Genomic DNA, 24,035 nt, shown 5'->3' with positions numbered 1-24,035 from the left:
CTTCTCCGCATCATTTTTATTTTTGAGTTCTATTTTTAGATTCAATTGAAATATTTTTTACGCAGTTATTTATTTTAGACAAGGGAGATTTTATTTGACTTTGAGTTTTCTGAAAAACTATTGTTAAAAAATGATCTTGTAGACCTATTGTCAAATTTTTTTTCACATATATTGAAGGTTTTTTATTTAAAAATATTTTTAAGACGTATACATTTATTTATATAATATTTTCTATGAAGTTAACAAAAATTCTAAAAGTTGTTTTTCTTTAAATATTTGTACACCCTTGAACATATTTTTATCATTTTAAAAAAACAAAAAGTAATTCAAGAAGTTTGTTTTCAAATGAATAGATTATTTCATTTGGAGTTGAATCAAATATTTTATATAAATTTTTACAATATAATTATTTATTTACATAAAATTGTTAATTAAAGGAAATGTGTAATTAGAATCCAATGTAGTCGAACAAGTTCATTGTGCTCCGAAATGATGATCCCCAAGTATTAGTTGAATGCAATTATTCATTTATAATTGAAGCTTATTTTTCACATTGTTTAATCCAATTGTACAAACGTATTTGAATTTCTTAACGTTGACATACGATATTATTATTATGATAAAAATAATCAAAGATATCAAATGAAATAATTTTAAATGTAATAGAAGTTGAAGAGCTAGAATTTCTTGTGTAAAATCTCATGCGTCTTCATTGATTAATTCCCACAATTACTCGAGAATATTCCTCCTCATGTGAATCAGGCAATTTTGATGTTCAATATAAAAAAGATTATCTATTGCACACAAAAGGAAAATAATAATTTACAAAGTTACATACTTAATACTCCTTCAATTTCTATTGTTGACATATTTTCCATATTTTATTTTTTTAATTTCCCATTTTCTCTCTAATAATCAACATTGTATAAAATTGTCGTTTATAAATAACCCTCGATAAATTTTTTCGAAAATTGATTTTTTAAAATTATTATTATAGTCTTGATGTCTTTTACAACCGAATGACCAAGGTCATGTTGGCTTGTATGTTCACTTAACAGCTGAGATTTTTTATTATATTATTTAACTTGTGTGCGTACATTGAACGTGTTTTTTTCTATATATTCTATCTATACATATTCTATTGTAAAAAATATCTAAATATGCGTCATATTTGTTATTGTTCTATCATATCTTCATGAGAAATGGCATTTAATTAATGTTAATGAATTTTTTACATTTGAAATTATGATAGTTGCTTTTGTTTTCACATGCTTATAATACCTAAAGCGAATAAAATTTTTACTTCTTATTTGCTGATTAGTACATCATATTTACCATTGATAAAATTATTCTAATGTTTAAAATTATTTTAATATTTAAAAAATATATTCACCATAATTTTAGTTTTCGTTTAATAATTTTCAATGAATTAATAGTAATAGATTTAAAATTGTTTTTGTGTTATTTTTTATGGTAGAATGTGGTTAAACAAGTAAACATAGTTGACATGTAAATCATAGAACATCTGGATGTTATCTAGGTTTACTATTACCTTTTGTGGTTGTCAATTTTTTTCCTGCTATTGTTGAACTATATTTCTATGTTCTTGGAAATATTGCATTTTAAACGTGTAACAATTGCATCACCTCTCGAAGCATCAGAAGAGATGATTATTATAACTTTTATAATAGTGTCGAGAAATGAAAAAGAACTTTAGGTATAGAGTTGGTTGTCCTTGAGTTCCCAGGATCTAATTTTATCCTAAACTCAATCCGGTTTTCCCTGCAGCATGGAACCCTTGTGGGTATCATCACATATAACATGACATATTTTTCTTGTTAGTTGTTTATTCCAAGATTAAAAATCACATGGTGGTCTGTATGTTCAGTAGAAAAAACACAGACTAAGCTTAAAAACTGAATGAGATAAAGGGCACTCAAGGTCTATAATTTTTTATAGTGATGATAATTTATCTATCATAGTGAACACGCATTCTATAAGTTTAAATCATGAAAAGCTATTAAATAATTGAAATGCGTTGTACTTTTCTCCTACCGAAATTTATCCAAACGCATCAGAAATGCGTTTTAGTAGTGAATAATGAATAATATACGTAAAGATGAAGAAAATTATATTACGCCTATGAAGAGGATGAGAAAAGGACCTTGGGCTCCTTGCAGCATAATGACAACGTTATGCGTTTGTGCTATAATGCCATAATGCTGTTGGCACGAAGTACATTGCAAGAGTAACGTGGCAAAATCTTCATTAGACTGAAAATGGCAAGGAAGAGAACTTGGATGATAGACCGCATTTTTCCTATAGTGGATATAAAATTATTGTTAAATAACATCCTTTAATTCACTAATCACTCCAATCTAAAACCAAGACCTTCATTATTAGGTGTAATGATACCCAATGCTATTGACTTTCATTGATTATTGGCATTAATTGGGCTATCAATTAAATAACACTTAGGAAAAAATTGAATACAAGTAAAAAAAATCGCATTTTATGACTTAATAATTATTATGAGTCATGATAATGAATATTTTAAACTCATGATTACTTTAGAAAGAGTTTAAGATTAACTTTCTATAAATAAGTAATTATCAGCATCATAATTTGCTTGAATATATTACACTTCTATCAGAATTCGATAAACAAGTTTATATTGAAAACGTTGCAAGTATTGAAAAAACGATTAGAAATCAGATTCTCTTAGTGGTTTAAATATATTTTGAGATGTTACAGAATAGTTGATTAAATAAATTTTCTCGATAATACGTAAGATAATAAATACTCATAAAGAGATATAAATATATTCTCCAAGAAAAACACATTGTGACAACTAATTGAATTTACATCAAATCATTCAAGTTTTTCAATGAAACATTGATAAAATATCAATTGAGTTGGATGAATCATCAGCTAAATATTTGAATCCTTGCCATTTTTAGATCCAGTCTGGAACACATCAAATCTGATTAGGTTCCAACTGATGTAGTTAATTTGTTTCTTTTATCCATACCTGTAGGTCTAAAAGTTGAACTAATTGAATAGAAAAAATCATGTCAGTTTTAAAAAATCTTACAATAAAAATATAATCATGGTTTATGGTGAACAAAGTGCTAAAATTAAAAAATCCTCGATGAGATAAGTAAGAAAACGAATATTTGCATTATCAAGTGAAAATTAATGATAATCTATTTAAGAAAATCATTTTCCGATCTTACTTTATATTGAAAGTATTGTAATTGTAAACTAATATGTTACAATCACGGTTGATAATTATTATCAAGCTTGTATATCTAATGCTTTTGTGCCAGTATGTTAATTGAAAGTGTTACTATGGACTCAACTAGATCCATGTTAGAGTAGGTATGTATAAATCATTAACAATTTTATTGAGTTTTTATTCAATCTTTATGAATTATTTCTCGTATTCTAGATATTGAAATAACTTATAATAGATCAGATTTATCAAAAACAAATTGCATTAGGTTTAATAAATAAATTTATCTCTATCAAAAAATTCACCTTTGGAGAAGTCATTAAAAGCTTGATGATAAAAAGAACACAATACAAAGTTGATAGGATTAAAAAAAACTGAAGAAGTTTCATCATGAATCTTAATGAACTGCAGCTCTTAGAGTTTATAAAATCATTGATTTATCATTTTTTTCTGTATAATCTGAATATGAATTTCCTTCTTCTGCGTTGTAGGAAAAAAAAACAAAATCATAAAAATATACATTTAAATTTTCAACAAAGGTCTTCAGTAGGAATAAACTCAAGTTCATTTTCAGATGATTAATTTCCTATGCAAAACGTCATTAGTATCAGTTATCTTTTGACATGTTCTCAAAATAATCAAAAAAACATATAAAAATAAACTAAAAATTTTGAAAGACATTAGTTTGCTTCAGTGTGGCAATAAGTTATTAAATCTTCTAACTAACCAATCATCATATTGAAAAATAAATTATTTAAATTATAAAATGATAAATATTGATATGTAAGTGATATTTCAATGATATATATTGAAGACTAAGACAACATTGGAGCCATAACTAGGAATGTTGATTTCACTGAAGCAATAAATGAAATAAATGAGTTAGGGTTTTGGTATTGTTGAATTGATTTTCCAAGATGTCAGTGAGTAGTAGGTGCTATGAAACTATCGTGAACATAGCGTTGAAGTTGAAGATAAAAGGAAATAGAGGGGAAAGAGTTGAGAGAACAGCGTTCGTCCGGCTAAGGCTAAGTTAGGATGAGGATAGCAGCGATTATCTTAACGATCCCTTGCAGCAAAACCTGAACGGCAACTCGTTTCGGTCTGTCTCGTCCCTTCTTCTCTATGGCTCGCCGTATACCATCTCTACATAATCTCACAGCTGCAACTCTTCTTCTCTTGAAACCAAGTGAAGTTTATCTTTGTCACTTGGTAGAAGCCAACAAATTTTGAATTCGAAAGAGTAAATCGAAAATGAAAATGAAGAATTACATATATTTAACTAATGTATGTTTCTTACCTAAAGTAAAGATAATGTTTTATAAATTCTTTCAAGATTCTATAAAATATCATTAGGAAAATAAGATGATTCATCATAGAGTGCAACGACTGGCGAAGGTAAAGTCGAATGTCTCAAAGAAATTACAAGAAGTAAAATTCTACAAGCAAGGACGAACGGTCGACGCTCGAGAACTGCTGAGAAAGAGTATGCAGGTGTATAATACATTACGAGTATTACAAGTGTTATCCGTATTACATGTATTACGAGTGTGCGGACGTTGCATGACCTCGAAAGATTCAAAGTCTCTTCACTACTCTTTTCACTGCTTCTAAAAAATCCTCTATTAACCATTTTAATAGATATCATCATTCAAAAATTCAATGTTTATTTATTTCTGTTAAATATTCTTTCTAATTTCATAGAATTGAATCTTTTTATTAAAGAAAAAAATCTATATTATTTTTTACTCCAAAATTATAAGTTGATAGAAACCCTAAACTATTGGGTATCATTTGTAAAAAAAATTCAGCATCAAAAAAAATTTTTCAATTTCGATTTGCTCATTGTACAAATCAATATGTGCTGTGTTGCTAGGCAAAATAGTTAAAATTTGATTTTCAAGATGACCTATTTATAAATGTTGATTTTTATCAAGAAGTCTTATAAAATAGCCAGATGAATAAGATTTTCAAAGTTGATGAACTTGAAAAATGAATGAAGACCTATTTGTCAGAGATCACGACACAGGCGCCAAGTTAAATATTCATTAATATACATACACAGGGATATACATAAAATAACAATATAGGTATACATCATAGAAGTTAGTAAAAATATGCATGTCACGCACAAGACAAGGAGATCCACAGTATTCATTCATGCTTTTCTACGTTTTCTTTTCTTGCAATTTGTGGTTGATGTTCAACTCAAAGCTGAAATGTATTAACCTGCACGAAGAGTCCCTCGTGATTTGCATTATCAGCAACACGTCACATCTTCGATTATATTCAGTGATAATTTTCTCATTTATCGGAAAATGAGCGATGACAAGTGTCAAGGTAAGCTGGAGAATGATGCATAAATACTTGACATGTTAAACAATTATGAGTCTAAACTTGTTTGAATGCATTAATAAATGTTTATACACTAGCATCTAGCTGCTAGATGATGATTAGTATTCTAGTCTTTTAGGACTTTAAACATCATTTTTATTTTCATCCGGGTTTGGTTTATTCTGCTTCCGAGGACGTTCAGCAAGGCTGTCACGTACATCTCCAAGGTATGAAGTGTATCATGAGTTATTGTTATTTAAATGATCATTGCAATCAAATGCACTTTGTTCAGTTTTTGGAGCCACATGGTCTTTGCTTAATTCTGGATTTACATCTAGGTTCCAACTAGAGTCTTGATGTCGTTGGTGGATTTCAAATCAGAAAATAATTTTCTCCAGAAATAAAACAAATTACTTTGAAGGATACAAAGGTTGCTTGGTCTTATCAACATTGTTTGGAAATAATTTATTTTTAATACCACACAGTGATGTAAATATTCCATCATTTCCATTCAGAAGTTATACTTATAAAGCTGTCAACTCGTTATTCAATTCTTTACCATCAAAGTTGGAAATGAAAATTATTTTTACCACATATAAATCTGATCATTCAATAAATGTCTGGTCTGATTCAATGTTTCTGGAGCAAAATTCAATAAAATAAGCATTTTAAAAGAATTTTTATAGCCACATCTCTTTAATTGAGATTGATGAAATGAAATTAGCATGAAAAAAGTATTGTGATGCTCTTAAATATTGAATGAATAATTTCCCAGGAAATCATTTCGAAATAATATCAGTAGCATTGATGTTGTACTTTGTTCTTTTTATTTATTATTTCAAATTTATTCACCTCGAAATGTTACAAATGACGTGTTGAATTAGAACATTTATGTGATGAATTAATGAATGCTATTAAATTGTTTACATATCAAAGAAACACTTTAAACCTTTGTACACGAAATCAATCATGGTCCACATCAGTATACAAGGCCAAGTTCTAGAGCTTAAATGAAAAAATAAATAAAATCAGTGTTATTTTCATAATAAAATTAATGAGAATGTATATTTCAAAAGCGCACTGACGTTGGTGTGACTACGCAGTAAGTTGATGTCAAGAAATATATACATTTCGATATGGATGAGTACGAATGAAGAGAGTATGTAAGCGTAAGAAGAAGAAGAAGACGGTAGGAGAACACGTGATTTGGATTCATTATTGGTAATTCTTGTGAGTCACGCATCTTTTCACTCTTCTCATTGAAACGATGTAGATACGTCGAACGAGCATAGACGAACGAGAGTATGCGTGTGTGTGGGGAAGAGGTCGTAAGCAAAGAGACATTGTCGGTGAATTTTCAAGGACTGCACGAGTAAAAGAGATAAGCGGAAGGAACGATCGTTGCTTACGAAGTAGAGATTAGTAGTCCGAGGCGTAAACCAGGGGAGTTTTTCTTCTTTCCTATCTTTTCAATGTCGTCTGAACGGTACCATGTTCTCCAGAATTACGTGAGAAGAGTCATTCAACGTGGATAATCTCTAATAGATATCATGCTAATTGAATAAAACAAAATATTCATGACTTTTGTATTCTAAAAATTCTAGTTATTTTTTCATCTTTACCAAGTTTTAAAGCTTTGAACCTGAAGAAAAGCAATCATTTTAAGTTGTTATTTTTTCTACAAAACATAGCTTTCAATAGGACTGTCGTAGATAATTGAATGATGAAAAAGGTTATTTCTCTCACGGGTGTTTCTTCAAGTCATGCTTTGATTTTTTGGAGCTGGCCAAAAATTGGAATGTCATTGTTGATTTAACAGAGCAGTATTTTCAGGGTCAATAGATGTTACTACTTGAATTCATTGCTGTAGTTTTGATGATAAAATGTGCTAGACAATTTAAATAAAGTTGTCCCAGAAATAATAGTGGCAACAATTTTTTTTCATGGTCAAAATGTATTTTGTCTGTTAAAAATATTACCAGTACGTTTCTTCTTATTTTAACAACGATGCTGGTACCGCATATATATTCATTCACATTTAATTTCCGGTCAAATTCTTGCAGGCAATTATCCAATGCTTAGTAATCCAATTCAATTATCAACACTACACAGGAATGGCATTGTCGTCACAATTAAAATTCCATTCCATACATATGCTAATATTTATAAAATTATCAAATATGTTTGATTACTTGATCATTCTTATAATAATGTTCATGAAATTAAGCACGTTTATTTTTACATTTAACTACAAATGAGTTAATAGTGATGATAAATTACAAGAAAAATTAATTATTGAGTCATCAGTTGACTCATAAAAACTTTTATCAATTAATTAAAGAAAAAATTTTACCAAGGGATAAGAGATAAGATTCTAAGAGTCCTACACCCATGTTGGAGGGTTAGAAAGCAGACTATAAGCGACGTGTCCTGAAAGAAAGTTCTCGATGGCAATTTCCTAGTGGCTGGTTTAGCATTGAATTCAATTGAATAATGACCCGAGGCGTTAAGGGGATATGAAAGGCTGCCGCCTGATTACTATCCATCATTGGAGGTGATGATTGCTAATACTTGCGCGGTTTGCCTTATCGTTGTTATTCACACCCGTCGGATTATGTTCTAGACTATAGGTGGAAGCCAAGGATGATACACATCGTATGTGAGTTACATCAGCTCATGAATAGATAAATCGATTAATTCAACTTGACATATGTAATAAACCTAGAAAATTAACATAATTATAAAATTATTTGATGTCTGAATAGCATCTAGATTATTTTATTATTTCAATTTGATATTAATTATCTGAAATTTTTTATGGCTTTTGGTTTAATCATTCCTGATTTTTGGTTGGTTTTGAAAGATCCTATTTCCAGACTTGATCATATTTATTAATTAGTAATGATAAAATCTTCTATTCTTTAGTCTCAAAATATTTAAAGGCCATTCAATTTGATGTATAAGAATATGTAGAGTCAATTTATACTGCTCCATGGTCATATAAAAGTTTAGTCTTTCAGTGAAATGTAGGTAGATAAAATAAATGAAAACAATTGTTTAATGAAATGTACTTTTGTGAAATAAATATATTCTATGTATGCTTAAATAAGGCTTAACTAAGAATTCTGTAGCTTTAATAAAAGAAAAAATAAGCTTAAAGCTGTAAAGAATGATACTTTTTGACAGTTGCTTTGTTATTAAAAGAATCATAATTTTAGCTGAGCTGAACATGTAATGAGTGCTAATGTAAGATGCATTTTTGAACGTTTACATTACGTTTAGATAATTACATGAAGGTTAAAAAAGGAAATGTGTTGGTATTTTCATGGCTAAAACTATTAAATAAAATTTTTTTATGTATTTTTCTAAACATCATAAAAATAATCCAAAAAAATGATTTCCAAATAGCAGTAAATTAAATACTGTAAATATTATCAATCAACACAGTTGAAAGTATTGAGGCAACTTAGCATGATGTTTTCATCAATCAACTGAATTTATTAGAATTGCCCGAAGATGATAAGATATTATTGAATCAACAAAATAATATTTTTAATTTGAATGAAATGAAAATAATTTTGAAGTGATAAAAATATTGGACCGTTTGAAATTAATTGAATGATTAACATATATATTGCGCAGCAGAATCATGACAGGAAGATGTAAAGGAAAAACTATTAAAATTAAATATTAATACTGAGAAATAATTAACACTAGCGCCTGTTGATAGCTCTATTATATTGTCACGGTAGTGATCTATTACATGAGAGAACATTTAATATTTGTCTTTTATGAGTTTTGTTAACCACTGTGTCTATGCAGTACGGTTACTCTTAACAGTCATAACGGATAAGAATGTCATAGCCTATCATTATGCTCTATTACATTATCTTGAAGTACTTTCCAGATTTTTTACTTCTTTTTTGATTTATAATATCGATATTTACTTTTTTATTAATAACATTCTTCCCTTGATTCATAGCCCATGATTATTTTTTTTTAATATAAAATTGATACTTAAATAACAAATTTTATTTTTATTGAACCAAGTATGACAGTCTATTTTCTTCATTTTAAAAATAGTTTTTTAAAGATGTCAATTAATTAAAAAAAATGAATAAATATTATCAAAAATCAAGCAAAAGCTGCTCAATTCATTGTTGCAACATTCAAAAGACTGGTTAGTAAATTTAAAATAATATTGCTGAAGATATTCTCTCTGAAGTATTTCTTTTAAGGATTAGTGAAGGACCTCACTGAAGGTTGTATATATTTACTTTCTCAGTGCTTTTAAATTCCTTGAAATTTTGAAAAAAAAAGTCTTTGTGTGAAAGAGAAAATTTCATTGCCAGAATTTCAGATGAGACATTACAAAAGGAAAACTTAGGATAACTTTCTAAGGAAGTATGAAACTAATTGGTGATCTTTGGAAATGTTTTTGGATAATTTTACTAGACAGTTCCAGCCCTTGAGTGGCATTGAATTTAATAGTATATAAACTATTTTTTTTTTTTAAATTAGAATCTGAGTTTGAAAATAGCCATTTTATCGAGGTATGATGGTAGAATTTACCATAGAAGGAATATTCATTTAGAATATTTAAAGTTTGGCCAATATTTGGAAACAATACTTGTTTTTAAATATGTTTGTTGTTTTCAAAAATATTTTTGAAGATTGGGACATTGGTCATGGATCATGTCTAATAGATGGGTCATGACCATGGGAGAAGTTATAGAAAAATTTGGGTTTTGATGATTTATCTATGAATCATTGGTTATCACAATGACAGCTGATAGAAGAAATGCTCATAATTCTTTCCCTTCTGTAAAATTGGAACGAAAATAATTATGTTATCATAAATTCAGTGTGGGAGTAATTGATAGAGCAGATTTTTTATCTAATCAATGAATGGAATAATACAAAATACCACTGGTACCAATAATACAATAATAAACTATCTAGTTCTGATGAAATTTGAATTTAAATCAATATTTTGAGATATTAAATATGTAACTTAAATGCCAATGATAAATTTATATTCTTGTCATACAAGTGAAGAATGCATTATAAAAAATTATAAAATATTTTATATATAAATTTGTATGCTGCTAATTCATGAGCTTTATTCCAATAGCGATAAAGCTTTACATTAAACCACATAAAATATATAAAGTTTTAAATAATCAAGGCTAAAAAAATAATATAATCTACAAGCAAAATATTCATTTAATTAGAATTCTGTTTTTCCCTCGAAAACTAAATAGTTGTAAAATTCAACATATTTATTGCCAAAGTTATGTAACTGATTTATATTCCTCATCTTTCCACAGAAATGTTTATGCGCATTTTGATAATTAAGTTTCTTAGAAATTATTAATATAAAATATTCATTTACAAAAAAATCACTATAAGGGTTGAAATAATAATTATACCATCAATTTATTTCAACAAATGAATACAATTGATGTAGAGTTACTGATTATTTATCAACACAACTGAATCTTAGGACACGTCTTTCAATCATTCGTCCATGTAATGAATATGAAAAGCAAGTTTTCCATATGTTTCCTCTTTTTCGTTACGCCTGAGAGATGCATATAAAATTCAAGTTAGCCTCCCTGTGGCTTTATTTATTAGATCATTAATAGGCCACTTATGGCCACTGCTCTCGTAATCATAAATCCTAAGGATTCTCCATGTTCATTCTTATACTTTTCGACCTTCAGTTCTTCTATATTTTTCGAGTCGACGGACGCTCGGTCTCTGGCACGGTTATGCCTCGTGAACAGGACTCCTCACGTTTCTAAATCCCTAGGGAGAGAGAAAAAAAACCTAAACGACGAGGAATCGAGCAACCAGTAAGCAGTGGAGCAGGTTTAACTTTTTGCGAAAGCAACCACATTGCACGCGAATCCCAATACGGTAGACACGCGGTTCTCGCTGATCGAGGAGCCAGAAAGACAAGAGAAAAAAATAAAAATAAGAAATTTACTCCCCCTCTGATCATGCTTGAGAAAAGAAACAAACAGAACAACACATCATATATGTGCCTGCAGCAAAGCTGCTAACGAGCCAATAGCTAGAAATACATCTCCAAACTCGCTAGAGCATCATTTGTCAGCGAATATAATTTAAAATCTTTTTAGAGACTAAAACCTAACAAGATTTAAGACCTCAGAGATTTAAAAAAAAAAAAGAAAAACATAGCAAACTATTCTGCTAATATTTTATGCAGATAGTGATATACTGCAAGGACTGTAACAAGAAAGTAGCTAAAATGTCATCATTTTTTAAGGAGATTGAGTTAAATCTTTCTTTACAATCCCTGTGATTTTTCAAGTCTTGATTATTTATAAATATAATATATAAAACAAACTTAAAGATAAATTACAAAAAAAAGAATTTCCAATATTCATCAACCTCTAGGTATGTTTGATCATTTATTCAACTATCAAGTTTGCTCAATCACTTCTTTGTAAGTTATGTTTAGCCAATTAAATTTTTATAAAAGGTTACAGGAATAATTTTGGTGAGTAATTATTGCTGAAATGCAGCAACTTCTGTATCGAGCCAACAATTTAATCGTGAGAAAAGAATAAAAATAACACTAAACCTATTATGTAATAACTGGAAATTGAGATGCTTCATGCAATCGAAGTGGGACTTCTTTTAGTCTACCCTGACCTGGGTCATCAAGATTTGTCTCTTCCAAGAATGTGGTGACTATCAATGAAAACGATACTCCAACTTGTTCATCTCTTTTCTGAAATTATGAGGTTGAAGCATTCAACTACTCGTTCCTTTATTCAGCTCTAGGGAGTCTGGAGTCTAAAATTAAATCTCAAGTCCATGGACTCAGTATTACTATCTTGAAGAAAAAAAAATAATTTATGACATTTTTTATTATTGTGATAAAATTCTAAATTAGGAAAAAATTCTAAAGATGAAGCTTTTTTATTCTTGTAATTTGTTACGTTACAAATCATAGCTTGAGTTTATTCGTAAAAGGTTTTATTTAAAAAAAAATAAGGTCCTATAAGTGCTCTTTAAAAAGCAAGAAAATTTTTCACAAGGTAAACCAGATGTTCCAGATAATTTATTGAAGCTTCTCAGAGTCATAAAGAAGTAGAAGTAGAAGCACATAACAAAACTACAAACTTGGCGTCTGATTGTCGACTTCTTCTTTCCTTCATCATCACCATCATCATCGTCTCATCATCATCATTATCATTTTCTTCTTCTTTCAATTCTTTTTTCTTCTCGTCATTTTCGTTTTTTCTTATTTCTTCTTCTTCTATTAGCTTAACTCGTCAAAGTCCTTCTATCAAATACGTGTAGCCAGGTAAATTGAAAAAATTGATATTTTACTTGCATGTGCAGTTTTCTTCTCTGTACAGTCCTTGCAAGCACCAGAGTCAATCTATTTATAAATCCTGACTATTTTCTACAGTACGTGAGTACCTGTAGCTCTGGTAGAGCAAGGTAGTTGTTACTATAGCTACATTGAATCCATCAGGTGTTGTTGTTTCAAAGAATCTTTCAATGAATTTACTATTTCTGTTCCAAGTTTAAACGCTATTTAATTCTTACTGACTTGTTACTTTATTTTAAACTAAAATTACAAAAAGCTAATATTTAAAGGTGTATCTTTGAAAATTGATCTATTCTGCTATACTTTTGTTAATCGAAGCAAAGTTAACATATGAATAATTAAAATTTAATAACAATTTGAAAGAATAACTTTTGGGTTATTTTATTCAGATTCATTAATTACGTAAAAACAAATTTTAGAATTATTCGCCCAGTGATTTGACTGTTCAACTTGGTAAATAAACACCAATTCATTAATAATTTAATTTCAATTAAAGTCTATAGTGACATTCAATTAATCTACATTTTGAATTTGTTACTTAACAAACAAAAAAGTTGTTCATTCATTAGCTATCATTAGTTTACTGGCTAATCAACCTTACATCGTTTTATCAGATTCACAAGTGATTTTGTGAGTACTAATTCATGTCAAGTATCCAGAAGCAATTACATGTTGTTAGTTAATCAGCTATAATATCAACTCTAATTGCTAAATAGTGCGAAACATGTAAAATAAAAGCAAGTAATATCTATTCTTAATTCCATATTTAATAAGCTACAAATATCACTGCTGAAAGGGTAATGTAGAAATTATAATGTAAAATATGGATAGAAAATGCGAAAGAAACGGAAGCAATCAGTTTCTTTTTATTATTAACTTACATTCAAGCGACTTATTGTAAATACCGACCGGACGAGTCGAGGCACGCAATCGGGTACTGGTTTATAAATAGTCTTGGAGCCGTGAGAGAAGATTATACGTGCATCTAATACAAGGCTCCTTGTAAGATTATTCCTGGCGCCATGAGGAGTACCCTTATTCTGTCTTCTAATGGCCAAGTCAGCTAATACTGGCTACAAACATTAGCAACCAGTTTTGCTTATGATTTTTTATATCTTCGGGTAGCTAAATTTTATACCTATTTAATATTATCTGACAAGGTGATATTTCCGCATTCTTAATATGTGCTAGATCTATTTGGTTGAAATTGAACTTTTTTTTATTATTATTATGATCATGTAGAATACGTATCGAAAATACCTATTTGTATTTATGTTAGCAACATTCATTCAGTTTACATTGACGAAACGATATTCTGGGATTAGGAATCATTTCATTCTTGATCAAAATATTTTTAAATAAAACAATAATACATGGAGAAAAATAGTCAGTCAAATTTACCTTCATTATAAGTAACTTGTACTTTTCAAGCCAACGAATATATAGACACCTTCTTTCTTTTAAATCAAAGGTATGTTAATATAACAAATGAAATAAATTTCTCCATCAATAAAAAATTTATATTCGATCGATTAAATTTTACTTTCGGAGTATGTAATATTAATCTACTGATTTCAGTATAATGTAGATATTTTTAGTAAATTTTTTTTTGTATAAATATGGTTTGTGTTCCTCTAACCTTAAATGTTATTTAATTTGAACAAATTTTTATACTATTTAATTTATTGTATTATATCGTTAATTATTGTTTTATTTAAGAATATTATGATCAAAAATAGAATTATTCTTAATCCAAGAACATAATTTTGTCAGTGTTCGTGTTAAAAAAATTTGCACGGTTGAAAATTAATTATTTTTTCGTGTAATGAATGCCAAAAATTCATCATTAATTAACATTATTTATCATAATTACCGCGAGTATAAATTTTCATGAGAGCTTCTGTTTATTTTTAATAGGACAAAAATTATCCGAGTTAATTAGAAATTCTTATTGAATCATTTTATTCATGTCCAATTATTTTCTATTATTTTTTTTTAACTTCATTATAATTATTTATTTGTTCAGTTTCACGTAATAATGTTGAGTAACTATCTAAAATCAATTAATTACTTCAATATATTTTATTTTGAGAAATATAGTTACTCGAAGAGATATCAAACATAGGATTAGTCCACTTCTATTTGATCAATTTTAACCTCATTATCATATTCATAGAGATGAAATCGTTTCAGTATTTTAAATGACAGAAGAGTGGAATTATAAATATAATATCTGAAAACTAAAAAAAAAAAAAGATTATTTGTAGCTTGATCTTTTAATTTATTCTCATTTATTATAATCAAAAAATATCTTCCATCAATATCAATTTCCTTAAATAAAATAAAATTTAATTAAACTAAGTATTACCTTTTAGTATCTTTTATATTTAAAATGTTGCAAATATTTTATTTGAAAAAAATGAATACAAAAAAAAAGAGTTTCTCATAATTATTTAAAATCAATTATCATAATGATATTAAATGTAAATATTTCGTGATGCTTTAGCATAAATAACCTTCTTTCTGCACATGCATAACGAAAAATGATGGCGTAGGTGTTGTGTGTATATTTGTGTGGTTATAAAGTTGGCAAGGGTGCTTTCAAAAGCCGGAACACATAAAAAAACACAAGGGCAAAGTCACGGATCCGTGAAGTTCGCATGAGGGTTCGTTAGACAAGGAACAACTTTCCAGTTGGTTGCGTGTTTTGTGGTTAAGTAAAGTTAAAGAGAAGTTAACACAGTATAACGTGTATGATGATGTGATCTCTTCCAATAGAAAAGAAACGTTTGATTACACTGACAAATGGCAGATCGTCGAGAGCGGATGTCACGGAATAAAGAGGAAACAGCAAAGATAGACGTCGCCCTTTGCCTCCTTCATGCATATTCATTGCTTGAGATATCCCTCGAGCTCTCGAGAATCCTCGCGAGAATTAATTGTAACATTCAACTTGTGTATGTTTAAATTAGCTGAGCAATAACGATAAAAATAGTTTTACAGGTGTCCAGACTTGTTTTCCCGTGAGTACATTGACATCCACCAGTGTTCTATTTCTGGCATCAATAACAAGTTGCTTCTCATGCCGACTCTTCATCTTGATATCAAAGACCTCATCGGTTTCGAGTCCTTGTAAAGAATCCACAAAACAACTTGACGTAATATCTCGGTCACAATCACACTCACACTTTGCTGATTATTATCTAGTTGGTATTTTTTTTTGTTTTTCATTCTTATTTTGTGCTTACTAATGGATTAAAAAACAACTATCTGATTTGGTATCAAACGTGGAATTTTTATTTATTGAATATCTTTTATACTTTATAGCTTTATTCTTATTTTTATTGTCTTGGGAATAAAATTATTTTTAGGTTATATTTCCGAGATGAAAATAAAATTAATGGTAAAAATATAGAGAAACGTTCTAAAAATACATTTACATGGAAGGTATTTGTACACAGATTTGCTGGGTAGTCATTTTTATCTGCTAATAAAAGCTCAAGCAAGATTTAATCCGTATTTATTATCTGCTAATAATTGGGTAATAACATAAATACAGATAATGATACTTGTATTCTTTTTTAACTGAAATATATGAAGCATAAAATAATGCAAGTGATCAAAAATAGGATTGCAATTTAATTTCATGATAAATAATTAATTTCATATCCTAGTGGATGCTTTTAGAAGCAAAAACTAATATTAAGGCTATAATGATATGTTGCTTATTTTTTTTTTTCAGAGTTAAATAAGTTAAAAAAGTTCATTGAAACTTACTCTTTATAAACACAACATGCTACAGTATTTTTTATTGCTAATTGTTACTTATTAAGTATTATTTACATTTTTCAAACAAAACTTCAATTTGATTTCAAGCAAATAATTTATAAAAATCCAGAAAATTTTGTTCTACTCCAGTAACTCTTGTGATGATGTACTCAGAGTAATTGATCATCATTATAAATAAATATAATAATCCTTGAGATAAATTATTTTTAAACTGAACAAAATGATTTATCCATCTACAATTGTTCTGCATATTCATCTACATATATTAAAATATTATATCTGGTCAAACAATCAGTTATTTTTATTCAAAAATCATCGCAAGTATGTTTTACATTCTCAGTAATATTGAAATTTGTACTTAACAATGATGTTAGCTTTAATAACTAACATTCAGATATTTCTTATATTTAGATTTATCTGTACTTATATTAGCGTTGGCTTGGACGGCTTCGTTTGAACTCTTCAGTTTCCACTTGAAAGTGAAGTTTAAAGTTTGTTGAACAAAAAAAAGGAAAAAATTGAAATAAAAAATCTAAAAGACATGATTCCTTTATTTAAACATTTTCCATGTCTCAAGAAGATCAACTCTCATCTTTAAAGAATTGAGTCGTTGAATACTAAAAGGATAGGTGCATGAAGTATAATCTTTTTCATCTAAGGAGCTTTTACATAATAAATTTTATTTAATCCTCCGTTTTTCTTTTTATTTTTTCATCACTCTTGTATTCTTTCAATTTAAAATATGTTTTTACATTGTGATAAAAAATGTCTGCTACTAATATTTCTGATCAGAATTGAAACTTTTCATCAGCTAAATAAGATAAAAATCATTCTATCTTTGATCACGTAATATTAATCCTTTCTACGTACCGTTACGAGTCTCGGTCAAGGTCAGTGTCCAGACTAGACACCTGTTTTGCATTAATTTACACCATATCTATTTATCTTACCTTCATTTTGTTGCTGATCATTAGAAATATATTATTAAACACCTGATCTTATCTAAGTTATTATTTTTTCCAAAATAAAACTTTTAAAATTCTTTTAGTTTTGATGAGCTAGCTATTTTCTAGCTCTACCTTAAGCTATCACCTTTATAAAGAATTATATTCGTAATTATTTCGCTCTGAAGAATGTCTATTGCATCATATCAAATACATAAATTAATTGAATAGTAAAGAAATTGAAATTTTTTTATGCTATTTAATATACTCAAGCAAATTTTTCATAATAATTATTTTTCTTATTGCATAAAGTAAACTTATTTATAAAATAATCATCTGAAGCTTGAATTGTTTTTGAAGTATATAATAACTTTTCAAGTATCAGAACATTTACCCTAAAAAATTTAGAGTTTGAAGAGAAAGTTTTATTTTTACAAAGTAAAAACGACACTTTTTTAAGTTAATTTCTTCCTTTTTCAAGTACAGCTTGACAAGTACTTTCAAGAAGAGTTTTTAGTAAATCAAAATATTTTATTTAAAATAAAACAAAAAAATGGTAAAAAAAGTATCCACTGATTTCTTGTAGTTCAATAAATTTTGTTGTCGAGCTATTTCGTCTTTTTGATTTCTCTGTAAATGTGACTCATTTTATCAATTAAACTGCCAGTGAGTTTTGAATGCTATTCACATATAACCATTCAGTGAGAATAAAATATCATTGCGAAACATTCACGGCGTATTTATTTTAAAGATGAACGATTATTTTATATAGAATGTAGTTTTATTGTCATCATTGATTATTCATTAGTTTGTTAGTAAACTTGAAAAATAATTTCGTGCATAAACAGTATTTACAACATGAATTTTTAAGGGGTTTTTAACATTATATTGTAATATAAATTCAGATAATAACTAATTTTAACAAAACATATTGGCGCAATATATTTTTTATAGTTACAAATCATAAAATATCTATTAGGTTCTTAATAAGAAATACTATTTTTAAAAAACAGGGTTTACAAAGTATCTTTATCTTATTCTACATGATGAATTCTTAAAACAATTTTTTATCTGGATTTATCTAAGATAAAGCATGAAATATAATAAACTTACTTTCAAGTAGAAAACAAGATTTAAAATGTTACCATTTTTTGCAGTATCCAATAACTTTGACTGAAAATGGAATTATGCAAGAAGTGGATGGAAAATCTATTCCTCCAGGAACTCTACCAGAAGGAATTGAAATATCCAATGCAGCGAAAGATTTATTACACAAATTGCTTCAATATGATCCACGAACAAGATTAAAATCGGTCCAAGCTATGCAACGAACTGCTTTTTATTTTGGAGTTGATATTCAAAGTTATATGCTAAAAGAGGTTTGTATTTTTTTTTCCTCTTGAATAGATATAATTTAATGGATAATAAAAAATCGATAGAATGTTATATGATAATAATTATAAAAATTTTTTTGCAGAATTCACCGTTTCGATTGTTGGGTCGAAAAAGTGGTGAACCTCTACTTCCGAAGACTGACTATAATAATATTTTCAAAAGTTTCGACTCAATAGCCAATAGTATTGACACAAATATTAATTAATAACTGACGAAGAATTCTTCATGACAGTGATATTACCTGACCTCATTATTAATTTAATAATATAATAATTGTATAATAAGTATTACTATAAATATAAATGTAACATTTATTTGTATAGAAGTGGCATCGAACATTAATTTCAGATGATTCTATTGTTGAATAATATTAGGAATGGATAGAAAAATTTTTGGGAAGCAAAAAGAATAAATCAAACTTCAATTTAGTTTTTCAGTTTACAAAAGTTTTATTTTTTTTTAAGAATAGTTAACAGTATTTTGTTTGTTACAGTGTTTTTCATTAATAATAATTAATAATACAATTAATTAATTGCAATAGTCGATAGTGCATAAAAACTAATAACAAATAAAAAAAGTTAATCAATTGTTTGTCTTAAAATCGAAAGTCTTCTCTTTCGATATCAACTTGAGGAAATGATCTCACCTTATTTTTTTATCATCAATGTTATATTTCATTGATTATTAATTATTTTTTTACTGTATCCTTTACAATTAATTTATTATTATATTTGTTCGACTATACTCTTCTATTTTCTGTCTTTCATTTCTCATACTGGCGGCCTAAGTCGTCCTCTTATTAATTCATTTTTTTTATTTATGTATTCTTATTTTTCATTAAGGATAAGGTGCAATTATATTCAGGTTTACGATACAATTACAATATTTATATACATTTTTTTATTTTTATATGAAAAAAAAAATTTTCCAATACAGCATCATTCTCTTTCCAAAAGATTTGCATTCTCTGAGACGTACAAGAAACTTTGGAAATGAGCCTGTTAAAAGTTACATTGTACAAAATAAATATTACAGTAGAAGAGTTCATCATTTGTTCTATTATTAAGTTAACCATTGTGTTCACAATATGATTGGTAGTATTGTTTTATTCATTTTTAGGAAAAGTTTATAGTAAAATAGTTATCAAAGTAATCTAATGAACAATCGTAACAGATCAATGTTGAACATGAAATGAATTAAGACATGGAATATTACTAAAAGAGGATATTGGTTTTTTTAATACTTATATCCTTAAACTCTATTATAAAGATTTATTCACCAATCATCATCATGCGAAATTTATCACTCTGAAAAGTAAAAATATTTTGGCAGAAGTCTCCATTACATCATATAAATTTTTATTATTTAATTCAATGTGAATAGAGTTACATTTTTTTTGTTTTTAAAAACTTCATTAAATTTATTCAGTAAATTTGTATAATACAAGACTGCTCGTTATCAAGTACTTTTTTTTACTAATTGATTCTAATAATTATCTAATTTGTTGAATGTTTTTTTACTGTTCACAGTAGATTCTATACATAAAATGTCCGTCCATATTATAAACATTTGAATAACACTCAGTTATTAATATTCTGAAATCTTTTCAGTACTTGTTTTATCCCGTAATTATTTGACAAAAAATTTGACTATAATTCTCGAATTTACTTAATTGATGATACATATCACTGTTTCAGTAAAATAAAAAATAACCAGAAAACTCAAGTGTTAATAGAGTTTCAATTTATGAAATAGTTAAAGTGAACTTAAAAAACCTCATATTTTTAAATTTGATTGGAGTCATTCAAAATTTAATAATTATGTTAAATTAAATAAGAATGTTTTGCGAGCAATTTGTAAGCTATTCTGTTCTTAAAACCTTCTCAAATGCTGTTTTTTTTTGTTTTTCAAAAGAATGATAATTCGCTAAAAGTTTTTTAAAGAATTTCTCAATTTTTTCATACTTTTTTAATTCAATACTTGAGTCTTCTCGTCTTTTGTACATAAAATACCAACTTTAATGCTGTGATTGCACATTTTCTATTATATAATATATCTATTCATGCTTTGATAACTATTAAGTTGCGATTATTGTGTGTTTGACTTATTTTCTTAAAGGGAAAAGGGTTCCATAATAATTTTTGTTTATCTAATAATTAAAATTAATATCTTGTAAGAATTTAAATTGTTTTATCATTTGCAATTATAGCATTCAACGAAACTTTTATTGCGTTTTGTTCTGTTAATTTTTTTCAGAATCATTATTGTTGTTATTTATATTTATATATTTACAAAGAATTTATTTAATTGCTCTATTTATAAATTTTAATTTATTATATTTATATATGTATACGTTTCATAAATCGATAAAGCTTTTGTGCACTTTTCGACTTATCAATTACAATATCAAAGTATTTTTTCTATCCATTTAAATACCATTTCGATGGCAAATTTTAAATTCATGAGACCCTTATGTTTCATTTGTTCATTTCTTTATAATCAATTTTATATCCTACTGATTTTCTCAAAGAAAACGCAACCATATATGAAAAGTAATCGACTACACGGTAGTCGAACATTTGACCAATGGAACGAGAGCATTTCTTTGTAAACGTATTGAACAATTGTACGGAACAATTAATCTATTTATCATACAAAGCTTTATTTGCATCAAAGTTTTATTTATTGATTAACCATTCGTTTTATCAGAGCAAGTAGTTGGCTTTAAATTACGAAGTTATAAAGTAGAAATTTTATTCGTTCCAGAGTGGAAAAATGAATAAGTTCAATGAAGAAAAACTTGAATACAGAATTGACAAATTCTATTGATAATTTAGTCTATTTATTCATGAAGGAAAGTGATTATAAAATTCCTTGTGTTTGTGTATTTTAATTTAATAGAAAATACTAACTAACATTTGTTGCTCTGTTGAATCATTCATCTTAATGTATTCTTCAAACAAAAACTTCAATAACAATACACTTCTGTAACTTTACCAATTTGTCCATCCTATTTCATATTATCCATTTTATTCATTCGTTTCCAATTCCCTAACAACTGTATTGCATGAATAATTCATTATATAAGTTTACTGGAATTAAGGCAATTAATCTAATTTAATTTGGTAATAGAAGCTCACGTCCAAAGATCATTTGCAGAATAATAAATTGATGGTTGCACGAAGAAAGCGTTTAGTTAATTTATTTAGTTTTTTTTTTATAATAATAAACATGCCTCGTTGTATATGAGACACTGTGCTACTTGTTTAAATTTAATTGAATTTCATTGATTGATTATTATTTCACTCAATTCTTTGTTTTTACTATTTAATTAAATTAACGCCGTTATTATTGTTTTTTTTTCTTATTAACTATAACTACAATAATAACACTGCTGATTTTGACATTTTAACGTCAAGCAACATTTTGTTTAATTTGTTTAATTATTACTCAGTTATTAGTTGTAAATATTTTCATGAAAAATATCGAGCACGTTTTTTCAATGAGATGAACATTATTATTGATAGTAGATGATTGATGATACTGTTGGTTAATTAACTAATCATTTAATCAATTGATTAATTACAAAACATAATATTAAAATAATATTTATAGTAATTATTGGTTAATAAGAAGTGATAAAATATAACAATTATTAATTATAATTATATCGACATTCCATAACATTACACTTATTAATTACTGATATTTCTGTACAAATTTTCATTGCACAATGCATTGTTTTTTATCTTCGTTTTAATATATAATATTTATTAATTTTTTTTTCATTCAATTAATCATCTTAACAATTAACTGCTCAAGATAGCTCATGAATAATGGTGTTACCCAAAGATATAAATAAAAAAATTATAATTAAATTTCTGTAAAAAAATATACTACGATATAGGTAGTAATCACGAGTTTCTTAATTATTTATGGAGTATTAACATAGTATCTTTCTAAAATTAATGAACAATTAAACCTAATAATAATGATATATATATAACAATAATGATTATTTTATTGTTTAAAAATATTCAATAATAATGATCATAATAAATATGGTTTTAATGTCAATTAGTAAAACGATTAACGGTAACCATTTTCTTCATGAACGAATCTAACATGAAAAAAATTATTCTTTGTTTAAAATAATTATTACATTTTCTTATATTTATTTGTTTCATCGTCAGGTAACACCTATTAGCTAGCTTGATCATTAAAATGGTGTTTTATGAGTAATTATTTTTCTTTGCACGCGAACTCGACTATTTGACATTTCTTTCGTTTCTTATCGAAGTTTCAATGCGCCTGTGCTAATTCTCATATAGTATGTATATATTTTTTTTTTCATCAATTTGACAAAATTTTTTATAATGCTTGTTTTCTAGTGATAATTGAATTGAAATGGTTGTGATAGATGCTTCAATACAATAGTGTTGTTGATGTTGGTAGACATAATAAAAAAGTTGATGTAGATGATGAAGAATAATTGAAATGAAGAGAAGTGCTTGTCTTCCTTTTGTAGCCGATGAATCTTTTAAACTAGTCGAGTACACGTGTGTACGTGCATTGTTGAGTGTACGAGCCTTGAAAATAATTGTCGAGTGATCCACCATGAACCTTTATACACACAAGGTACGATCACCCTATCACAATTTTCTCCTTCATAGACATAGTACTACAAAAGAGTGTCTTCGAATATTTCTCCACAGTAATTTTTGTAATTATAATAATTTACAATGTCAAAAAAAGAAACAAATTCTTTCATATCAACCGCGAGTTGCTGTACCAGTCAATGCTTTTACGATACCACAACGCATCAATAATACCCGCACTACACTCTAGCACCTCTACACATTGCGATTGTCATGGTCTATGGAATCTGCAACAGTACCAAATAATACATTTATTAGTATAATACTTTCTTAGTTTTTAAAATACTTAAAGACTAAGATATAATAAT

The 24,035-nt window shown here is 27.4% G+C and overlaps 2 protein-coding genes across 11 annotated transcripts in view; one reads left to right on the top strand and one right to left on the bottom strand.

Annotated features, from left to right (window-relative positions):
• The window catches only part of S6KL (S6 Kinase Like), a 28,349-nt gene extending 8,839 nt beyond the window's left edge, over positions 1-19,510 (top strand). Inside the window, 2 exon segments of the mRNA XM_035083751.1 lie at positions 18,832-19,053; positions 19,152-19,510. Coding sequence (XP_034939642.1) covers positions 18,832-19,053; positions 19,152-19,274 — 345 coding nt within the window. The 3' untranslated portion in view covers positions 19,275-19,510.
• A 440-nt stretch (positions 19,511-19,950) lies between these two features.
• Positions 19,951-24,035, bottom strand: part of LOC118067151 (phosphatase and actin regulator 2) — an 83,037-nt gene continuing 78,952 nt past the window's right edge. For all 10 annotated transcript variants that reach the window (XM_035083747.1, XM_035083748.1, XM_035083749.1 and 7 more), the window contains one exon: positions 19,951-23,954. In XM_035083747.1, coding sequence (XP_034939638.1) covers positions 23,939-23,954 — 16 coding nt within the window. In that variant the 3' untranslated portion in view covers positions 19,951-23,938. The remainder of the gene's footprint in view (positions 23,955-24,035) is intronic.

The sequence above is a fragment of the Chelonus insularis genome, unplaced genomic scaffold (genome assembly GCF_013357705.1).
Source record: "Chelonus insularis isolate UGA/USDA-ARS -01 unplaced genomic scaffold, ASM1335770v1 contig_369_pilon, whole genome shotgun sequence".
Lineage (NCBI taxonomy): Eukaryota > Metazoa > Arthropoda > Insecta > Hymenoptera > Braconidae > Chelonus > Chelonus insularis.
Note: the sequence above shows the minus strand (reverse complement) of the source record. Positions and strands in the feature narration are given on the sequence as shown.